This window comes from Papilio xuthus, unplaced genomic scaffold (assembly GCF_000836235.2).
Source record: "Papilio xuthus unplaced genomic scaffold, Pxut_1.1 DF826933.1, whole genome shotgun sequence".
NCBI lineage: Eukaryota > Metazoa > Arthropoda > Insecta > Lepidoptera > Papilionidae > Papilio > Papilio xuthus.
Window position 1 is genome coordinate 399056 of NW_013531716.1, and position 21237 is coordinate 420292.

Genomic DNA, 21237 nt, shown 5'->3' on the forward strand with positions numbered 1-21237 from the left:
TAATTATTGGTTGCAATCTGTATATTTTTTGTATAGAATGATCCCAATATTATGAGAATGTATAGTTAAAGCCTTTGCTGAGTTTTCCTTTCAGGGATTTATGGGGATATAAGATTTTGTTCCAACAATTAAGTCTAACTCTGGATATGATCAGCAACTTATTATTTTTGTTATATTCAGTCTTACTATATTATAAATGCGAAAGATACACGATTACATGATTTTTAGAAGGTATCTCTAGAACGGCTCACCATGTCTCGATGAAATTTTGTACAGATGTAGAAAATGGAAACATATAGGCGACTTACTTAGCTTTTTTTTAATTCGGAGGCAATCGCGGGATATAGTAAGTAATAATGAAGTGACTTGGCTGTTATATGTCTTGTAGACATACAATCATATAATTATGTTATTTCGCATGCCGATTAATCATTGCGTTTGTATTCTTAACCGTTATAACCGACTAATATATTAAAAAGTCGTAACATGATCACCCACACGTTAACAGTTCACAGTAAACTTACGTAGTATTTCCAAATAATAACGGTGATATCTTTAAAATTTACATATATTTTTAAATGGATTCGAGCTTTTTTGGTTTTATTATTATTTACATAAAGTACGACCTTGGGTCAATGACGTTTGTCATAGGTATACGGGTTCGAATCCGGGAATCATTGACTTATAATGGTGATCATGTCATTTTATCTTAAAGATAAATTAGTATATATTTAATTAATATAAATGATGTAAATCTTATATTTAATAAATCATATAAGTTCTTATTGACTAATTTGTAATTCTAGAAATAGTAACTTGAGTCGTTTACTCTCTTGGTCATAACTTAAGCTTTTACCTAAGTTATCATGTATAATTCCGGATTGCATGATTGTGGATTGAATTTGCCAGTCTTTATGTTGGTTTAAAGAGACAGATACATAAGTAGAAGAGAGATACGTGCTTTATTTAGATATTGTAGGTTTTCATATGCGAGATTATTTTTTTAAAATATTACCAATTGTCGAAGGGCTATAAGTAGCGGATAGCTACAGGCTACAGGCTAATGATGAAGTTACCAGCTTATCAACAATAGCGTAGTACGTAAGCTGTAAAGCAGTCGAGACGTGTTCAATGGTGACGGTGACCGTCGGGCCGTACTCGCTTCTAGCTACGTCGTCCTACCTGTTTGCCGTTAAACGGTGATAATTCTCTCAAAGATTACTTATAAATGTAGAAGCGACTATTTATAAAATAAACACATAATATATTACCTAAATCAATTCGATTACATATTCAAAACCTTATCATGTTTTGACTGTTAGCGGTAAAGTAACAACAGCTAGCAGCTATTACGAATAGGCTGAATTGAATGGGCGAGATGCCGCAGTTTCATCCAATTCCCACAAATTCAGGTAAGGTTTTATAAACGATAGACGATTTCCTATTCCAAATGCTGCTGGCTGTTCATATGGTATACATATCCTGGATCCTTAACCCGAAATGCCTGCTCGTAAAGAGGATATTGCTGTAAGATAGCGTAGCTGCTGAGAGTTGTATAGATTGTAGGCAGTAACATCGAAGCGCCGCGCCGTGTGAAAGCGGACAGCCGTTGATCTATGCGATGGTATCGGCCGCCTTTCTTTCTTTCACCGGCGCTCGTCAGTCTCGAGCAGGCGACGCGGCGACCGGTCGCCACGCCATGCGCGCTGCCGCCACAGATCTCTGACAGTGACAAGTGACAGTGACAGCCATGACGCGCGTCAGTGCTGCCCTCCTGCTCCTGGGGATACTGACCCCGGCGAGCGCACAGAACGGGATCAGCTCGTTTATATCAGGTCAGTTCACCCGAAACTTTCTCCCGCCCGAGATGCCTACGATTTTGGGTCAAATTTTCACCTACTTGCATGTGTTAGCGGCCGTAACAGTCTCGTGGATTTTAGGTTGCACGTTGTATGAATTGAAAATTGAGTTTGCATATTTGGTGTTCTCGTTGCGAGGCTCGGAGACGTTTCCGCACAATCCTTTGGTAGATAACATGGACATACCTATGTAAATTAAAATCCTACTTTATATTTATCCTCATATAATAAACATCGATTCTCTGAATACAGTTATGAGAACAAATTGTGCATTTCAAAAATTATGTAGGATAGATTTGTCTTAGTAGATACTGTCATAGTTATTAGTCAAAGTTTTATAAGATTTCTCTTTAAAATAACTTCCGTTACGGCGCTCCACATTGCGGCGTCGCGTCGTGTCGGCGCGTGTTGTGTTGTTCTACGTTCATTATCACACACTCCCGTTTAACTCTTTTCTATGAAAACGATGCTAGGTTAACAATTACATTATACTTAATTAAGGCTTGAAAAGTATTTTAATGTATAGCTCACTTCCACTGTGAGCATATTTTGAATTGATTTCTAATAAGAATCTTCATAACTGGAAATTAATTCTTGACAATTATTAGTATATAAAGTCAATGAGTTATACACATTTATACTTATATATTTAATCCTTCAATTAGGTAACATCGAGCTTTATATACAAATCGTTAACTTCGAAATTTCAATTATATTGTTTTAAAGATAATTAAGATAAATTGATGATTTTATTTATAACTTCTGTAAAAAGTACAGGAAATTCGGTAATAATAGATCTTTCTATTTATTACCTACTCCTTCTGCCGATGTCATCGTCATCTGAGGAACTGCAGCCTTGGGCGGGTCTGGCCAGTCTTGGGACGGACTACAAATGTAATTAATAGACCTTAATATTTTTTAAACAATTACTAGACTCGTTTGCCTGTCGTTGAAGAAAAAAATATCATTAATTCAAATTATGTCACGTGTGTACGTGTAATTAAATCCTAATCTATGAAAAAAAAATATAAATCGTATACACCAAATTCTGGACGTAAATCTAACCAATTGATTAACATTAACGTCGGTTCTAACCTTCTCTCATACAGTGCAAATTTGACTAGATAAAGCTTCATTCCCAGAGAAGCGTACTAAATCAGGCAACTGCAGGCAACAAACAAAAATGTTACTCCTTAATTTAAAACTTAAAAGTTTTAATTGATCGCTTCGTTTAAACCTTTAGTGCAATAAAACAGTTCGCGGACGCATCTAGTTATTGTCGCTTAGTTACTTAACTAAGTTACATTCCAACACGTAACTATGCAAATAACAGAGAAAACCAACAAGAGATTACTTTCTTTTCTATTATCATATAACAAAATCGATATATTAGCATATCCAATTATTTGAATATATAAATTAAATTGATATGAATATTTGAATCGATTTAGTTTTAATCGATTAATCGCTTAGTAAGGATTGCGTGGAATCGATTGTGATCGGACAAGTAGGAAAGTGTTGTGTCGCAAATTCGCTGACGTACCCCTCTCCTCACACGCCCCTGCGCCCCCGCGCCACTTTGTCCCCCGCAGGCCGATACTTTCTCCGCACGCGGACTTTCTGGGTAATGTTTCGACACTACTGAGTATTTATTTCGTAAAAGATTTACAGCTCGTGTGATGCGATGATGCTTTTAAAACATATAAATACTTTACAACTTTTAATTATAGTAATACCCATATTGATAATAGTATTAAAGGGTAGAATTGACAATTCAAGATTTACATCCGTAGTAGATCCGCGGTAACTGTTCGAAATTAAAAAAAAAATAACTGACACATATTAACCCATAGAAATTTTAAACAACCATAACTTATTATAATTTTCTATTTAATGTCAAATATTGTTACATAATTGTCCTTTTTATTCATTACCTTTGTGATGGAATGTACAGTAAAGGTTAAAAATCGTTGAAAACAATAGACAATAGACATAACAAACACGAGTTTAAAAGTAAAAATCATTGATTAATTGTTCTATTTAATCATGCTAATATTATAAATAGGAAAGTTGCGATGGATGCATGTTTGTTAGCAGCAGTCATTGAATTTTTGTCACAGATAAATAACTGTCTGGAATAGCACATAGGCCATTATTTTTTTTAATTTGAGATATAATATCGATAGCACAACGCGAGAGTTATAGTCTATGTCAGCGGTCAATGACCCCGATTTGTTTTTTATTTATTGAACGGATTAGTATAACGTTGTTAGGTGAACGTCTAATGGAATAAATACGGACATAAATAACAAGGAAGCCAATGTAATATTAACAAGTAAGTAAGTTTATAACAAGTAAATAGTTAACATTTAATAAAAAGTATAATAATTAAATAACAGTATGTTGGAGGTTTGATATGTATTTGTAGTTGAAATATATTACAAATTCCCATGAAAATCTCTTCATACGCACTTTCTTAACAATAGACAAATGAGTAGTTTTATTTAGGTTATCTGTGGCTGTTAATGACCGCCACTCTACACTCTACTCATTGTCTACTGACATTCTTTAGTCTGTGACCTCTATGATATAGCATTTTGTAAATGTAAATTTTTACTCTGTATTTTACCTTCACGGTTAATCTATTATTTTAAAATTTCTATAAGTTTATATAAGCGATGTGCATTTCTGTTTCAATAGTTATAATTCAAGTTTTATAGAAAAACAATGGGAGAGTTGGCATGTTTTACTACAAGTAATTTGACACAAACTCACTGTTATGTTGTATGATGTAAAGATAATATTGTATGTATGGTAAAGTACATAAGATATCGTGTTCTGAGCGCCGGGTGGCATATGGGGCGCGGCTAACGGTGATCGAGCCGTTACCGCCTCCCACCGGCCCCCGCGGACACCTGCGCCTCTATAACGATTCAATACTAACTTACGTTACTAAGTTATAAAAACAAGGTTATTAAGTTCATTTAACTGGTAATCTTTTAGAAGGTATTATTACGCGATAACCTAAACTTAACTAATAAAAATACCTTCCCATCAATAAAAAAAAACATTTCGATATAAAAGACATCAACGCGCTTGAATCAAAGTACAAAATCTGTTTGAGGAAATTGTCTTGTAAAAGACATTAACGTGATCAAATTACATTTTGATAATAGAATTTTTTTGACCAGAAAAATTGATTTAAAAACGACCCAAACTTTATATATAAAATATTACTTCACAAAAATATAAAGTTTTATTGCTTATACATAACATTTGATTGCGTTTTAATCGACTCTGGAATCCATTGATAAAAGATTATCTGTATTATTCAATTATACAATGTTAGTGCGCGCTGGTTTCCGGTTTATTACCGTGAAGTGGACATGGTACGGGGTTACCGGAAGGGGGGGAATGGAGAAAGTCCTGACAGTTTTGACTCTTGATCACAATTTACTTTGTACGCTTAGTAATAAATATGTACGTTAAAGTTAAAACTTAACAGGTAAACTTAACTTTGAAGAACTAAAAACTGATATGTTTGGTTTATATCTATAAAAAGGTGGATATTACCAAAGACACAAAATGTAAATGAAAAAAATTTCTACAACTTTGGGTCCTTCAAGAAGGATACGTATCTCTATCTAAAAGGTCGACAACGCATCTGCAGTTCCTCTGGTGTTGCGGATGTCCATGAACGTCGATGATAACCTCGTTCCCGTCAATCGCTTGCCCTCTTCTCGTATATAAAAATATATTGTGGAAACAAGACACTGTACACCTTTATCAATAACCCTGTTTACAATACGCACAACTTGTTCCTGTTTTATTGTTATAATAGCTTATTTATTTGTTTATTCTTGAAACAATCATTGTATTCCATGTGACAGACGTCCGTATAGATAAGATAACTAGCTGTCGCATACTACCTAAACTCCATTGGGCGGTAAAAAAAAACATAATAAGTAAGCTATGTGTTCTAGCAGATTATGTTCTACATCTATGTCAAATTTCATCAACATTCATTGAGCCGTTCCGTAGATGCCTTCTAACAATCATTTAAACTTTCGTATTTATAATATTAATAAAAAGTAAGATGGTAAGAAATAGCATTAGTAAGATTGAAGTGCTATTCATTTAATAAGTGGTGTGACTAATTTATAGACTTGACAGTTCAGCTAACGAATGTCTGTAGAGTGAAACGTCGCGTGACTCATTAGTGAGAAGTATTCGCATTGAACCCTTTCTAGTATTTCCTAAATACACTCACGTACCTTGTTGTAGGCGTAAAAGTAACCTGTCTGTTTGTACCATTATTAGACGAAGGATGTTTGTTAAAGTTGTGATTTTTGAACGATTTCTTGCATTGAATAACTTTATAGCATCAAAAAAACTTATGAGATAGAGACTGTTCCAAATTTGAGTTATTCTGCCACAATATTCTTAGTAAGGAATACGTCTATTTCTGTTTTTCAAGGAAAATAAGAGATACGGCAACACTTTTTCATAAGTAGTATTAAATGTTTTTACGACGACTAACCAATATTTTCTAATACCTTGAATCAATACCACAATCCTTCATATTGATTAAAGTACTAAATTAAATAAACAGAGACACGTCAAATTACATACATGGTGGCCATTTTAATATTAGATTTTCATTTTATTATAGTTATATCGTGAAAATAGTGTAATAAACACTTTTTACCGGAAATATTTTGGAATTATATAATTTTAGCGAAATTTATGGATAGTTGAAAGTGTCAATTGGAATACGTTTGTTTTAGTTTCTTATTGTTCATTGATTTTATACGTTTATGAGGAAAATTCAAAGTAATATTTTGAATGAATAATTCACTTAGTTTTGTGATCAGATACAGTGAATCATATTTCATGTCAGGATTCAACTTTCACTTTGGCACTTCCTTGTTATTTTCCTTGTATGATTAATAATTAAATTATTATGTAAGATTTAATATTAACAAGTTGTTAAAAACTATAACATCTTTTTAACGTAATAATGTCTCGTTTGATTTTAATTGTCGCTCAAAAAAAACCATGTACTTTTAATCGAAGCTAAAATTTTGATTAAAACTAAATTCTGATATTAAATTTAATGGTTTTAATTTTAGTTTTATGTAATCGTATTTAAACAATTTAGCGCCAAATAACGAACAATTTGAATCAATCATAAAGCATTGTTATGTTCGTCTGTCACTATTACTGCACTTACGATAAATTGTCCGAAGTCACGCGACACCAAATTAAAATGTCATTTTATTAATTGTTCATCCTCATATATATCTATAAAACAAAGTATTTTTCCATTTCTTTCTATTATTAAGCCAATAAATTTGCGTACTCGAAGACAGGGCTCGGGGCCTACCCAAGTTAGTGATGACTAGCCTATAGTCAATGCTGACCAAGTGCGGATTGACTTCACACATGTCTTTGAGTTTCTTCACTGATATGTGCAGGGTGCCTCACGTTTTTTTTCTTCATCGTAAAAATGTCGGATAAATTTTACATATGTAAATTAAAAAAACACATTAGTACATGGCGGTATACGAACACAGGACCTTCTGCTAACGCATTATGCCTATTTGGTAATATGGCTCGCAAGAACTAAAAATATCCTTAACTACTGCGTACCAAAGTTGAAGGCTTCGTATGAATGATAAATACAAGTGTTTCGTTAGTTGCACGTCGAGACAGGGTACACTTTCGTTTTCTTCAGGTGCGGCTGTAGCGGGGGCCTGTGGGGAGCGAGGGGAGCGATTTCTCCGCGCCGCCTGCGTTAGGTCATCACTTAACGGTCATATTATGACCAATGGCCTGAGATATAATATTAAAGTTAATATTGACCTTAAGCCTTACAAATATATTATAAATTATTTCTTATATGTGTGACGCAAACTCACGTGTCTTGTACCTCGAATTGTTTTCCATTCATTTGTTTTTATGTGTTGAGGTGCGCCGGGACTGTCAACCTAACGGTCAGCCCATCTTCAGGAATGTCGCTCAGTGGGTTCTGTTTAGGATAGCTATTATATAATAAGGTTGCAATTCGCTTGGCAGCGTCAATTGTGAATTTGCTGTTTCATTGAACTCAACAGAGCAGTGTTCATTCATGATTCAGCTAAATTTTTCGCTTGCACTTTTGTTTTTTCAATTTTAAGGCTTACAAATCTATAATAACATTACGTTTTATAACCTTTTTTCATTAAGGACTCTATTTAGGTGGCAATGTGAAGCAAATTAGGTCTCTTGAATATATATATTTTATATAATAATTTATGTCATACCGTTTACTACACACATATAGTTAAGGACATTTCTATGGCCATTTAACATATTTGCACGTTTTGTTTTTAATTATTGCGGCCTAGATCTACGTGTAGAACAGTTTATCAATGTTAAAATGCCTGTAGTTGCGAGTGGCGCCGCGCGACCACATATAGGCAGCGCGGAGAAAAGATTCTTAGAAAATGAAAGAAAAAAAAGCATTTGTAAAGTGGTCGCCGTCGCTGGAAGTCACTGGGCGGCTTTCTCAGCGGCTGCAGCTGTTTGCTTTTAATTTAAAACTAAATGGAAAGGGAGAAGGTAATTAATGCCAATGATTGAAAAGTACATTCGATCGCTGAAGACATTATATTTAGTCAATCATATCCTTTATGATTTACCGCCGTATTATATTAAAAATTGAGTATCTATAACCTTAACTTATAAATTAGTTAATTGTTATTGGCCTGGTAAATATAATACAACTCAAATTCGCTCGTTAGGTTCTGACCAAGTTTAAGTAAAAATTATATACACCTTTTCTTATTCATCTTATATTTGTGACTAGTATAATACAAATACACACATATTAGATTTTGGTTGAGTTTAACCGTAATAGCTCAATTTGATAACAATTTGGACGGTGGTCAATAACTGTTTGCTTACCTTACAGATCTGTTCGAGTCGCTGGACACGCAAGTGGAGACGCGCAGCTGTCCGGGCGTGTGTATGCACACTCTGACTGCCCTAATCTGCTCTAACGTGCGTGATGATGCAGACTGCCCCAGCGGCATGAAGTGCTGCATGGATGAACCTTTAGGTAATCCTCTTTTGTGTCTTTCTTTACCTCGTGGAAGAGCTCTCTACGTTATGTTAGGAGTGACTAGGCCTTAGACAACCACGCTGGCACAGTGCGGAATGGACTACAAACTGAAATTTCTATGTGTGGAGGAGTAAACACTGGATGGCTTTGGGGATAGCCTTTATCCATCACTCGAATAACACGACGATGATAATGTGAAGGTTATATCGCGATTTTTCTTTCACATGTATGTAGTCCTAATCGGAAAACTGATTAAATTCAGGACCTTTAAGAAATAAAGTCAATAACGCTCCTCTTTATTTGATAGCGAGCTCTTTGATTATTTGGTTTACTAAGTAATGGTTAGAAGGTTTCACATTGTACTGTTAAAACAGATACAACTTTTTAGATTGAGACTAATAGATTGTGGAAACACGATCGTGGGAGACTGACAAAGTGTGTTAATTGTTGTTATAATTAAAAGTACTTTAGTAAATTTAGGTGAAATTTAATGTTTTGTGAACACAACTTTATTGTTTACGACTTTGTTTGCGACTGTAAAGTGCCTTTCTAATGTTTGTATGAACTTTAACGGTCTCAGTCTATTGTTAGGTGCCCTTCCCGTCAGTAATTAACACAATTGCTAGTACCGTAGTAGTGAAGCCTACTGACATAGATTCAACATTCAAATGTAACAAAGTACACTAGTTTAGTTCTCTAGATAAAAAGGTTTTAACAATTTGGATTAAATCAACATGAAATATTCTAGTTTTCTTCCAGCTAATATTTTAATTAGTACTATAAAGTAAAAAGAAGAAAGTCCAACAGTGGTAGAGCCCGCTTTAACATCTTCGCTCGAATTGGCCCGGCTCGCCCGGTGAAATACCACGACCACACAGAAGACAGGCGTCAAGTGGAAGCTATTCCACGTTTCGTCTGATGAGTGTGTGTCATGGAGGCCTAATTTAGTCCTCTTTCCCTTCACACCCTTTTTCTTATAAGGAAAGGATGGGAAGTGGACTTTCCGCATGAGAGGATGCATGGAAAGGGAAAATACTTTCTTTCTGAGCATCCTCTCCTCCGTCGATTAAAGGTAGGCAACACGTATGAAATTGCGTATGTCTATGGGCAACGGTCACTTCGCTATTCTTCGCGATTTCAAGTAGCCGCTAGCTCGTTTGTCACCTAATAATATAAAAAAAGATTTGTATTGTTCTATGTGACGGATACACTCAAAAACTACGAACGGAATTCCAAAAATGATTTTACCATTAGGAATCTACTTTATCACTGAGTAATATTGGACATTGGATTTACTACGAAAATGTTTCATTTTCATTCCGCGTAGACGAAATCGCGGATAAAAGCTATTGACTATTTTACATAGTAATAGTTTAATGGCGCCTGCTAGTAATAGTTTTTATTTCTTTACAATGTTTGCTTAGGTTTTTTTAGGGTTCGGTACAAGACCCTTTTTTACAACAGTGTAGTTACTGTCTATGGGTAATTAATAACATTTGGGTTGAGATTTTGTGTTTTAGTTTGTTTTTTAATTTGACTATCGTTGTTAATTCCAGAAAATGACACAGCGATAACAACTCGGCGTCCGTTCACGACGCGCTACACGACCACGGAATCGGAAGAAGACGAGACAACCACACTGACGCCTGACAGACACAAAGACAGTGGTAATTATTAGGTACACATATTACATTTTAGGCCTTCATTTACGCGAGTACATACGCAGATAAGAATAAGAATAAGAATAAATTTATTTCACAAAAACACGTTAGAATAATATATAGTGAAGTATCTTGCAGACCCCGAAGTAGGCTGAGCCTGTATCTCGGGGCCTAGGAGTGCACTAACCATAAACAAAATAACAGTACGTACGTATCATGTAAAACTAAGCGTGATATTATGAGATACAATTTGGAAAATAAGAAAATACATGAAGACATTAAACTAAGTAAACTAAGTACATGATATACGTTTGATACATGATGATATTTCTTACGATCATATGATAGTCACACATACATAAACAAATTAATAAATAGGAGAAAAATAAAGTAATAGATACACACACACGAGGAAAATATATTCATAAAAATGTAAGAGTCTTGTCTGGTATTAGAAAAGATAACTTTTGTGTTGTGTTTTGAAATTATATTTTGACAAGTTAAAATCTAGAATTAAGTTGTGTTTCTTACCGTGCGTCTCGCTGTTTAACAAATGCTTTTACAAACACATTTCGATTCACATCGGTGAGACAATTGGATAGCCTTAGCCAAGTCTTCCATTAACCTTGGATCTTGTTACTAGATTGAAATAATATTTCCTATGTCAGGTAATATAGCATGTCCGGACGTGTGTGTTGTGGTGCAACTGGCACAGTACTGTCAGGCCTACCTCAGTTCGCCGGGACTGTGCGCCAGCGGCCGCGTCTGCTGTGTCGCCAGGGACTTCTACGGCGACAGCCCGCCTGATGACCTCGTCGTGCCCAACGAGAAGCACCAGCACCAACATCATCATACTAAGAAGCCGAGTACTGCGGTAAGGGGAATTATAACGGCTATTTTGTCTGTTTGTATGGTTATCCGCAAGCCCGCGTTGGTCCGGGTAATCTTCGGAACGGGTTCCTATTTTAACGGGAAGGTCGCTGATGCATGTGGGCACATTGGCTACATTTTATTTAAATTCTGCGCTGACAAAGTCGCGAGACACTGACAATGAAATTATATTTAATATATTTTTTTACTTTATTCTAACACATCTTAAACCTCTAAATACAATATCCAACAGCAAATCAAGTTTAAGCAGTCTGTAGTATAAAACTTACTTACATTCCAGCTTACAACTACTCCCCCGCCTAAGAAGAAGACAGCAGTGAGCCACAAGGAGCGAGAATGCCGTGGAGAATGTATCAGCGGACTGTTCGTACTGCTATGCGACCACGTGGACGAGCAGGCGAGCTGTGCAGACGGTGGCACCTGCTGCATCACAGACAGCAAGGATACCACCACGCGTAGACCTGCCACCACACCGAGACCCACCACACCAGTGAGTTATACAGTACTGTTTGCAGGACAGCATTTATTTAATAACTTTTATTGCCTATAAACATTATCTTTTCAATAAGTTAAGTTTTAATTTTAATTTTACGTGGACGGAGTCGCGGGCGTAAGCTATTGTTCATATAAACTGTATTGCACAGCCGCCGCTGCCGCGCTGCCCCAGCTTCTGCCTGCCGACTGTGATGGCGGCCTTCTGCAAGTATCCTTCAGAAATCAACGCGCACACAAACTGCCGGCTCGCAAACATGTTCTGCTGCGACAATACTAGGTAACATCATTACATACATATACTACAGCTTTTTATCAGTTTATCACTAAGTACCTTACCAAATGCCAAAACACTTTAACTACACTTTTTTTTTTTTTTGTGACTGAGTAGTCACTGTTTGCCTTGAGGAGGCATTTACAGCTTCACCCGGCTTGAGGTGGCCGAGCGCAGATGGCGCTTAGCCTGAACCTCGTTTAAGAGTAACAAGACTCGAGGGCTCCCTCAGGAGCCTCGGCTCGGGCTGTTACTTCATTACAGTTACCGGGTTGGGAGGTCACCGAGCTCTTAGATCGCTTAGGTGGACGCTCCATGGAGTGACTGGTCTCAAGGGCCCCCAAGAGGGGACCTCGGCTTGGGCTGTCACTCATTACGCGTTTAGCATTCCGATTCAAGGGTGCCCGAGAGGGCCGAACCTCGACTTGATCGGTTGCTATTATCTGATTGCTAGTTTATTTAACTACACTGTGTAAAAAAATGGTATTGTAATATTTCAGAGCGGCGAAGACCCCCCGGCCGACGACCCCGCGGCCCACTACAACAACGCCGCCTCCCGCGCCCCCCGCACCCGCGGACCCCCGCCCCGATTGCCCCGGCTCCTGTGTCGTGCCCCTGCTCTCCTTCACTTGTTTCCGTGAGTATCTCTAACTTTTGATGCTGCATCTTCATGGAAACTTTGACTTTACTTCGTCTTTAAAACTTATCGTACCGGGTTATAAAAGTTATCTTACTTCTAAACAGAAAATAAAAATGAAGGATACTTTCTAACAGTAGCAATCTAAATAGGTATCCTTTGGCACTGAAATATTTTTTACTCTATCTTTGCAGACAACGCGGAAATAACCGACGTATTCAAATGCAAGAAGTCTGGCACTCAGTGTTGCGCGCCCAAGTCAAAGATCATCGAAGTGGTGGGCACTCCCGAGCGGAACGACTCCTACCCGCTCACAACCACCACGGCTGGGTACAAGCACCACGCTCTCACCACCAACGAGATCGTGCCCCATGTGCCTCACGTGCCCCAAGTGTCCCACGTGCCCCAGCACACCACGCCTATCGATCGCATTGCATGTAAGATCAAGAATGTTAGGCTGAAATGCTCAATTACCTCGATTCTTAGACAACATTCTGGGAAGTCTATTCAGCTCGTTGGAATTATAACATTACCAATGTTACAGATCCCTACGAGCCAAGCTATGGAACAACGATGATGCATACCGCAGAGAAATACAACAAATATGTATGCGGAGTTAAAGGTTCGTTGTTTATTATTTGCCTTACTGTTTACGTAGATGAACTATGAATTCTTTTATAATTAACTTTTGTGCTATGCAGGTACATCTTCCCGTGCGGGCCGCGTGATGGGCGGCGAGGACGGTCTACCGGGCGAGTGGTGCTGGCAGGTGGCGCTCATCAACAACAACAATCAATACGTGTGTGGCGCCGCGCTTGTGGGCACTCAGTGGGTGCTTACCGCCGCGCATTGCGTCACCAAGTATGTACTCAAACCAACGATAAAATGACACAATGACTAAGGCAGCTAGACATTTAAGGTCACTGCAATTGACAACCTTTATTTCGTTCCGGCTTATAAACTTTTATAAGCCGGAACGGCTTGATATTACTGACAGTTAATTCTATCTATATCATTAGTTATAATTCTTACAACCGCTATTTTCAACATCAAAATAACGGAAATAGGCACAAAATAGAACTATTTAAGGCCGTATAGAGATCAGTAATAGCCAAAATGGAAATTTATTTTTATGACGATAAAACACTAGAACTTGACTACGATCCCACACGATGTTAAGATATGGTTGTAAGTTGGTATAAGCTAACTTAGTTAAGTTCACAATGTAATTTAATTAAATTTGACAGCATTGTGCGCTCTGGTGACGATTACTTCGTGCGCGTTGGGGACAACGATCTGACGCGCAAGTACGGCTCGCCCAGCGCCCAGACTCTGCTCGTGGCTACCACATACATACACCATAACCACAACAGCCAGACCCTTGATAACGACATCGCGCTACTCAAGCTCAAGACGAAGGCAGAGCTTAAAGACGGTCAGTTAAAACATCTTTATAACCTCACTTTTCTTTATTCATCCATCCATCATAATCTATGGAGCGGTGCATCATTTTTGTCCTAAAGATCGATTTATCAAGCGTCATTTGAGTCATCGCTCAGTTCTGATTCTTGACTCCTTTCACACAATCCATCTATATCTTACTAGGCTTCACTGCCGATCTGCCCCTCTATGTTCATTTTAAAGTTCTTTTTCCAACTTAATCTCTACTTAATCCAATTGCTTGCTCAATAATTGTTCTTCAATGTAAAATATACAGTTGTTATTAATTTAAACAATTATGTTGTAGGCGTGTGCCTGGTTTGCCTGCCCGCGCGGGACGAAGAGCACCCCGCCGGTAAGCGCTGCACTGTCACCGGCTACGGATATATGGGAGAGAGTAAGTACACGTTAAATCTTACCTATTTATTATTTAACTTTAGTTAAATTTATGATTTATGTAAATATTCGGAAGTACTTCTTCAAAATGTATTTTCTTAAACTCCTACTTCTTTTAATCAAAAGCATCAATAACAACTATAATAATTTTACATTTTCGCGCAATTTAAATGTTTTAAGTAGAATACATCGGATGATGAAAATTAAAAATCTAAAGTTACGTACATTTTCCAGCGGGTCCGATTCCCCTCCGTATCCGTGAGGCTGAGCTGCCCATAGTGAATGACTCTGAGTGCGTGCGCAAAGTGAACGCAGTCACCGAAAAGGTGTTCATCCTGCCCTCCTCCTCCTTCTGTGCGGGCGGAGAGGAGGGCAACGACGCCTGCCAGGTTAGTTATCAATTGGACTAGAACAGTTGTATAATATTCTAACCAAGTAAACAGCAGAAAATAAAAGTTTGCACTAGGTACTATTGACTGAAGGCGCTTAAACAGCTAAACAGGCCTTTTCCGTCAAACTTAACATATTTGTCAAGTTCTATTCTATCTTAAATGTATAACAAAATTAACAGCGTCTTTTGTGTATATGTACGCATGAGAAACAATTTTCTCTTGTACTTTTACTAAAATAAAAAATTCTAGACCACACCATAAGCTGCGAGTTAATTTAGATCTGTATAAATAACACTACATCCCCAGGGTGACGGCGGCGGTCCTCTGGTGTGCCAGGACGATGGATTTTACGAGCTGGTGGGTCTGGTCTCGTGGGGCTTCGGCTGCGGCCGGCAAGACGTACCCGGCGTTTACGTCAAGGTCTCCTCCTTCATCGGTTGGATCAACCAGATCATATCCGTCAACAATCCATAGATATCCATCATCGGTAATTACACTGGAAGACTATCCAAATGACATCTATGGTCTTCTACAGATGATGTCCATAGACAATATATTTTTTTACTTTATAACCTAAAAATTAACAGTGTTTTTAACATTCATACGCCTTAAACAGCATTTGTTTTTAATTAAATAAATACTGTTTTTGGTAAGACAAGCACAACGCTCTATTTTAAAAATAAAAAAGTTAAAGTTGCACAGTCTTGAAAATTATTGCGAAAATATTATTTGGCTTTTATCAACAGCGAGACGTTATTTTTTATTATCCAGATAGTCTTCCAGTAAAAAATTAAAATAAATAGACCTCATATAGATTTATATTTAAATGGAAAACTATATTAGATCGTAAAATGTATAAAGACGCCTCTCTATAAAAAAAAAATGAACGGAACCAACCACCGAGACATAATAATTTTTATAATAATGTTTTCGGCACTGTAACCTTACTTTTAGATTTTAGAAAAGGTTTTGTCAAAACAAGAATATTTAAAATATAACCCCGAAATTAATATCACCCAGTCACCTCCTACCTAAATAAAAAAATTAAAGACAAATATGAGGCGTCTTTGAAAAATAACTGGCCTTGACTAATCGTGACTTTCTGAGATCGAAATCCCCGTTTAAAACATATTGTTATCTCTATTTTGTCAAAAATAATGACAGGGATGACGATACGTTTTCTACAGAGATGTTGGTCTCAGAAATCCATAGATAGTCATGCAGTATTTTTATAAAAGTTTTCAATGCTATTTATTTAGGAATAAAAAAATGTAAATAAACAATATTTTCTTCTCTATTTAGAATAATTTATTTATTATAGTTAAGTCATATGTGGCATTTATTATTGTTCTCCCACCATTATTTTTCTTGAAAAATATTCAATAGTTATACTAAAAGCATAAAGAAAAACTTATTTAAAGCAACATAAAAACAGATTCTAATATATTTCTAGTTATGGAGTGGACATTACGAGCACTTTCCATTATTTTTTTAAACAAACAATAATATAAGGGCACACCCGCCATCTTGACTGTCACATAACCTAACTTTCGACATCTGGAACTTTAGCAGTAGTACCATTTTTGCGTACGGTTGTTCGTAATGTCCAGTCTAATGATAAAATATGTAAAATGTCTTTAATTCTAAATTATGTTATGGCTTATTTTGCATTTATATTTTATTATAGCCAAACTGTTTAGAAAATCTTATTTATAACAAGTTTTTTCTACGACCATAGATTTTTGATATGCATTTAGTGACAGAAATAACGCGTTCCCGTGGGATCACTTTAGTATAGGAATGAGACCAAACACTAAGTTTTATACATTTTATATATGTTCTAGTAATTTATTATAGTTTTAAGGATATGGTGTAATTAGATAAATGCAATATATTTCTTTAAAGCCATTAATGTCACATTTAAATTATTTATTCGTCTGATGATGTAAATATTTTGGTGCTATTAGTGTACTGAGTCGCTCTCAACACGCGCAGAATAATCTGTTTGAAAAATAAATTTATTAAAAAGGTATTTTTTGTTTTAATTTACTTTATTTTCCTGTTAAACTAAACTACTGTACGCAGAGTCTTTCGTAAAGTAGCAGGGAAGGGTTCATTAAATAAAAAATAAACATTTTTAATATTCTCTATAATGAATACATAAATCATTATTTCGTACACAATTATAACTACATACCAGAAAACTTTATATTAATTATATTATTTATAAAACAAGAAAAAAAAAAGTCCATTCAAAATATATTCATACATAAATATACGAGTGTATTTAAAATTATTCAAAAGTATAATACTTACGACAAACATATTAAAATGATTAAGGTGAACACACACGACAATCGTGAGTCAAACACTCAAGTGTGGGCACACCTTTACACTAAATAATATAAAAAAGGATACTGTTTTTTTACTTTTAAAACCGTCTAGCAGTTTTTTTTTCATCAAAATTATAATGAGTTAATTAGAATTTTAAATGGATTAAGGAAAAAAAGCAAGGAAAATGATCTTTGGGTACAAATCACGTTAAAAAGCAGATAATAACATAAATATTGGGTATGTATTTGTGTATATTTACCTCGTTTCATCAAATTGACAAGCGTTTGGTCAAACAAATTATAAATTTCAGGTGGGATTTTGCCTGATTTCTAAAGCTAAAATACTATTTTTAAATATTTTTTTTTATTTCACCAATTATGAAGCCATACAATTGGTGGTTAAAAGTTGTGTTGTCTCTGGTTTTCCATAGAGAATAAGAGAGATGGCATGTTTTAATACAAGAGCTTTGACATTCGACACTCATATTAATATTGCAACAACAAACATCTATAAAGTTTGAATCGTATTATACGTAATATGTAGATTTTTGTGCTTTTTAATTGCATAAAATATTTTTTAAACAACGTACAACATGACAAAGGTTACTTAAATACTATATTTATTTATTATAAATGATGAGTGTATGTTGTCAGGATGCGTTGCGATCACACAGAGGTTTCTTCCCGGAGGCGGGTGCGTGTGCAGGTGCGGGCAGTTTGGATGGCTTCTTGAAGCTCATCGAACGATTCACATTCTCCTTGCCTTGTTGATGTTGTTGACGCTACGAGACAATAGATAAAATATTAGAAATATCCATGTCAATGGCTTATTTTATAAATCTTTCTAATTTTATAGATGCTAATGTTTAGATGTATGGAACTGCTGCATGGATCTTGATGAAATTTGGCATAGATGTAGAGCATAGTCTGGGAGAACACATTGGTTATTAAGATTAATTCCGCACGGACGGAGTCGCGGGCGACAGCTAGTATTTTCTTCTATCTAGGCGCATGATTATGAGTTGTCCACGGCGTTGTGTCATTCACAATTGCTGCCCTCTAATTGGTCAAAATATGATGTCAAGATGTCAGTTGACATATTTTGTGAGTGTTATATCTGTTGCTCACCTGTCGCACATAAATGTCAGTTTCCGAGGTGCACTTGATGAGCGGGGGATGGTCAGCTGGTGCAATCTCAGCGGGGGGCGAAGGCGCCACGAACACGACGGCGGAGTCCTCGGAGCTGGAGGACTCGCAGTCGCTCTGGGCTCGCGTCTCCTCTGATTCAACCATTATACACTCTTCCTGCAGGAATATAATAGAGGTTTGTTATTTTGTAGTAAACACAGCAGTAATCTATCTTTTTTCTTCTTTACTCCTTTTTGCAAAAAAGGGGGGATGTTTATTAGAAGGTATATCCAAAACGGCCCAACGAACCTCAATGACATTTGACATAGGCTACTTATTAGACTTAGTTATAATTGCTCGTAGACGGAGTCGTGGGCGACAGCTAGTTGAAGATAAATTAAAAACAATAAACATGTATCTTTAAGCATGTAAGAGGATGTAATACATACATGGTCATGTTCGCGACTGTTCTGTCGCGTGGCGAGTCGTGCGGCGCGGAAGCGAGCGAGGAGTCGCGCGTGCGGGGAGGTGGCGGGCAGTCTGCGCGGGTACTGGTACTGCGCACGCGCTGGAGTACGACCTGCACGTACACACACATGTATTATGTCCCGTTTTACTGTACTTAATTATATTAATATAGAGAATGTGGTAATTCAAAATTATTATTTTTATACAAAAAAAAACAATAAATGACAAAATCAAATGTAAATGTCATGAAACTTTAAGGAAATATTGAACCATTACCGGTAGGCGAGTAAAGTTTGTACTGTTCCTTGAGACAGTTCTGCTCCGCCTCCTCCTGCAGATCCATCTGATGCCTGAGCGCGGAGTAGAAGTTGTGAGCGTGCGTGTGCGCGGCGGAGAGACGCGACCTCTGCTCCGCCAGGTGACTGCGGCTGACACTCTCCAGAGCCGCGCTGCTCTTGCATACTGAGGACACTTCTTCTATCGTCGATGTCGAGTTTGCCTGATTAAAAAAATACATTTTTATACAAAATTCTCGTGTCACAATGTTAGTTATACTTCTTCGCAACTTGGCACAATTTTATGAATTATTATATGCATATTAAGTAGCTCTGAGAATTGGTTACTATATATTTTGTAATCCCGCGCAGACGGAGTCGCGGGTGACACCCAATTTTGCTATAATTATTTAAATTGTTTTAGTTTGTGTCTGTAACATTTTACATAAAATCTAAAATAAAAATATCATCATAATAATATAAAATAATCCCCGACAAGACTAGCGTTAAACTACATCGGTTAAAATACCAAATAGTTACTCAAATTTTCTATTTTTATAATCTTTGATAGTATTTGAAAGACTTTGTTGTATAAAATACAAAACAGCTATATGTATTTTATTAGAATTGGATTACTAACGTTAATCTGTTCCAGCATGCCAGTGATGGCCAGCTGGCAGTGGTGTGCGGCGGTCTGTATGGCCAGCTCCACACTGGCGCACGCCTGCTCCGACGCCTGCTGGCTGCTTGACATAGCTTCCTTGCTTTCCATCTGTAATTATTTGCGTATTTCAAGAAAATTCATAAGAAATTTAACTTTATTATTTAGTAAAGAACCAACTATTATTTAATTCGTATATTTTTCATATTATCTTATAAAATACTAATTATAAAGATCAAATGTGTAAGAAAATTACTAAAAAAAAATATAGAGCCTTGAAAAACTACGCTTGTTATTTTTCTTTTGAGTTATCGAATATTTTTTCAATATAATAATGTAGTAATACATACCTCCACTTTGTCTTTGGCGCTTTGTACAACATCCACCATTTTACTCTTAACTTCAGCGACAACATTCAGAACGTTACCACTCAAGGAGTCTACCTCTGTTGACACCGCGTTCATACCTGAAACACAACAAATTATTTTACATTCATGTACTTTGATTTTATTTTTTTTAATCAAAGTTTCCAAAATATTCATAAATTTACTATACTATATTTACAAATATCGATTCAGAGTCAAAACCGTTAACCGATTCAGACGGAAAATGTTTTTCACACCAATGTATGTCATTTTGTATGGTTCTATTTTGACAAGTGAGATGTCATTTGACTTTTTTCTGCGATTAAATGTCATAAGGATACAGTAAATCTTGTTTTTTTAATTTAATTTAATTTTTTTTAATTTACCTTCATCACAAAGTTGTTTAAAGTTCTCCACTTCTTTCAAACACTTCTCAACTTCTTTTTCATTCTCCTTTATATTAGCATCTAGTTCTCCATTCTCTTGTTCATTTAACCTCAGCAATGCTTCATGCCATTCCAAATTATATGATAGAGTCTCTTCCATCTTCTTTTTATGCTCTTCTATTCTTGATAACCTCGACTTTAACCTCTCTTCTAAAGCTGTTCGTTCTTTCTCAACGTGTTTCGCGATACGTTCTTCTAGAAGACGTCTCTCTTCTTCCATCCATTCAGTTAAACGGAGCTCCATTTCTGCTCTCTCTCTTTTTATGTCTTCCAACTGTTCGTTTATCTGTCGTTCTATGTTTGCTTTATCTTCCATTATAAGCTGGAAAGTAAATTAACTCATTAATTAGCAAATTTCATTGAACGCAGTGTACTTAGAAGTTTTTTTTTATTTAAGCAGTCTCTTATGACTTT

The 21237-nt window shown here is 36.3% G+C and overlaps 2 protein-coding genes across 3 annotated transcripts in view; one reads left to right on the forward strand and one right to left on the reverse strand.

Moving 5' to 3' along the window:
- The first annotated feature begins 1734 nt into the window (after positions 1-1734).
- mas (trypsin-like serine protease domain-containing protein masquerade) lies at positions 1735-15825 on the forward strand. Its single transcript, XM_013317777.1, has 14 exons — positions 1735-1835; positions 8815-8961; positions 10521-10631; positions 11294-11499; positions 11797-12006; positions 12161-12288; positions 12783-12919; positions 13114-13356; positions 13464-13541; positions 13621-13780; positions 14167-14354; positions 14667-14756; positions 14990-15144; positions 15454-15825. Exons 1-14 carry the CDS (start codon positions 1751-1753, stop codon positions 15619-15621), a joined length of 2106 nt encoding a protein of 701 aa, XP_013173231.1. The 5' UTR covers positions 1735-1750; the 3' UTR covers positions 15622-15825.
- Positions 15826-17472: 1647 nt separating this feature from the next.
- Positions 17473-21237, reverse strand: part of Klp61F (Kinesin-like protein at 61F) — a 14012-nt gene continuing 10247 nt past the window's right edge. For both annotated transcript variants that reach the window (XM_013318109.1, XM_013318108.1), the window contains 2 exons: positions 18609-18785; positions 17473-18262 (listed from right to left, as the gene is read on the reverse strand). In XM_013318109.1, the coding sequence (XP_013173563.1) occupies positions 18131-18262; positions 18609-18785 (309 nt within the window). In that variant the 3' untranslated portion in view covers positions 17473-18130. The remainder of the gene's footprint in view (positions 18263-18608; positions 18786-21237) is intronic.

Bases quoted from the DNA above. Each gene is read 5' to 3' on its own strand.
- mas (XM_013317777.1), top strand. From the start codon at position 1,751: ATGACGCGCGTCAGTGCTGCCCTCCTGCTCCTGGGGATACTGACCCCG. The intron at 12,289-12,782 runs GTAACATCATTA...GTAATATTTCAG, and splicing joins TTCTGCTGCGACAATACTAG to AGCGGCGAAGACCCCCCGGC. The intron at 13,781-14,166 runs GTATGTACTCAA...TAAATTTGACAG, and splicing joins GCCGCGCATTGCGTCACCAA to CATTGTGCGCTCTGGTGACG.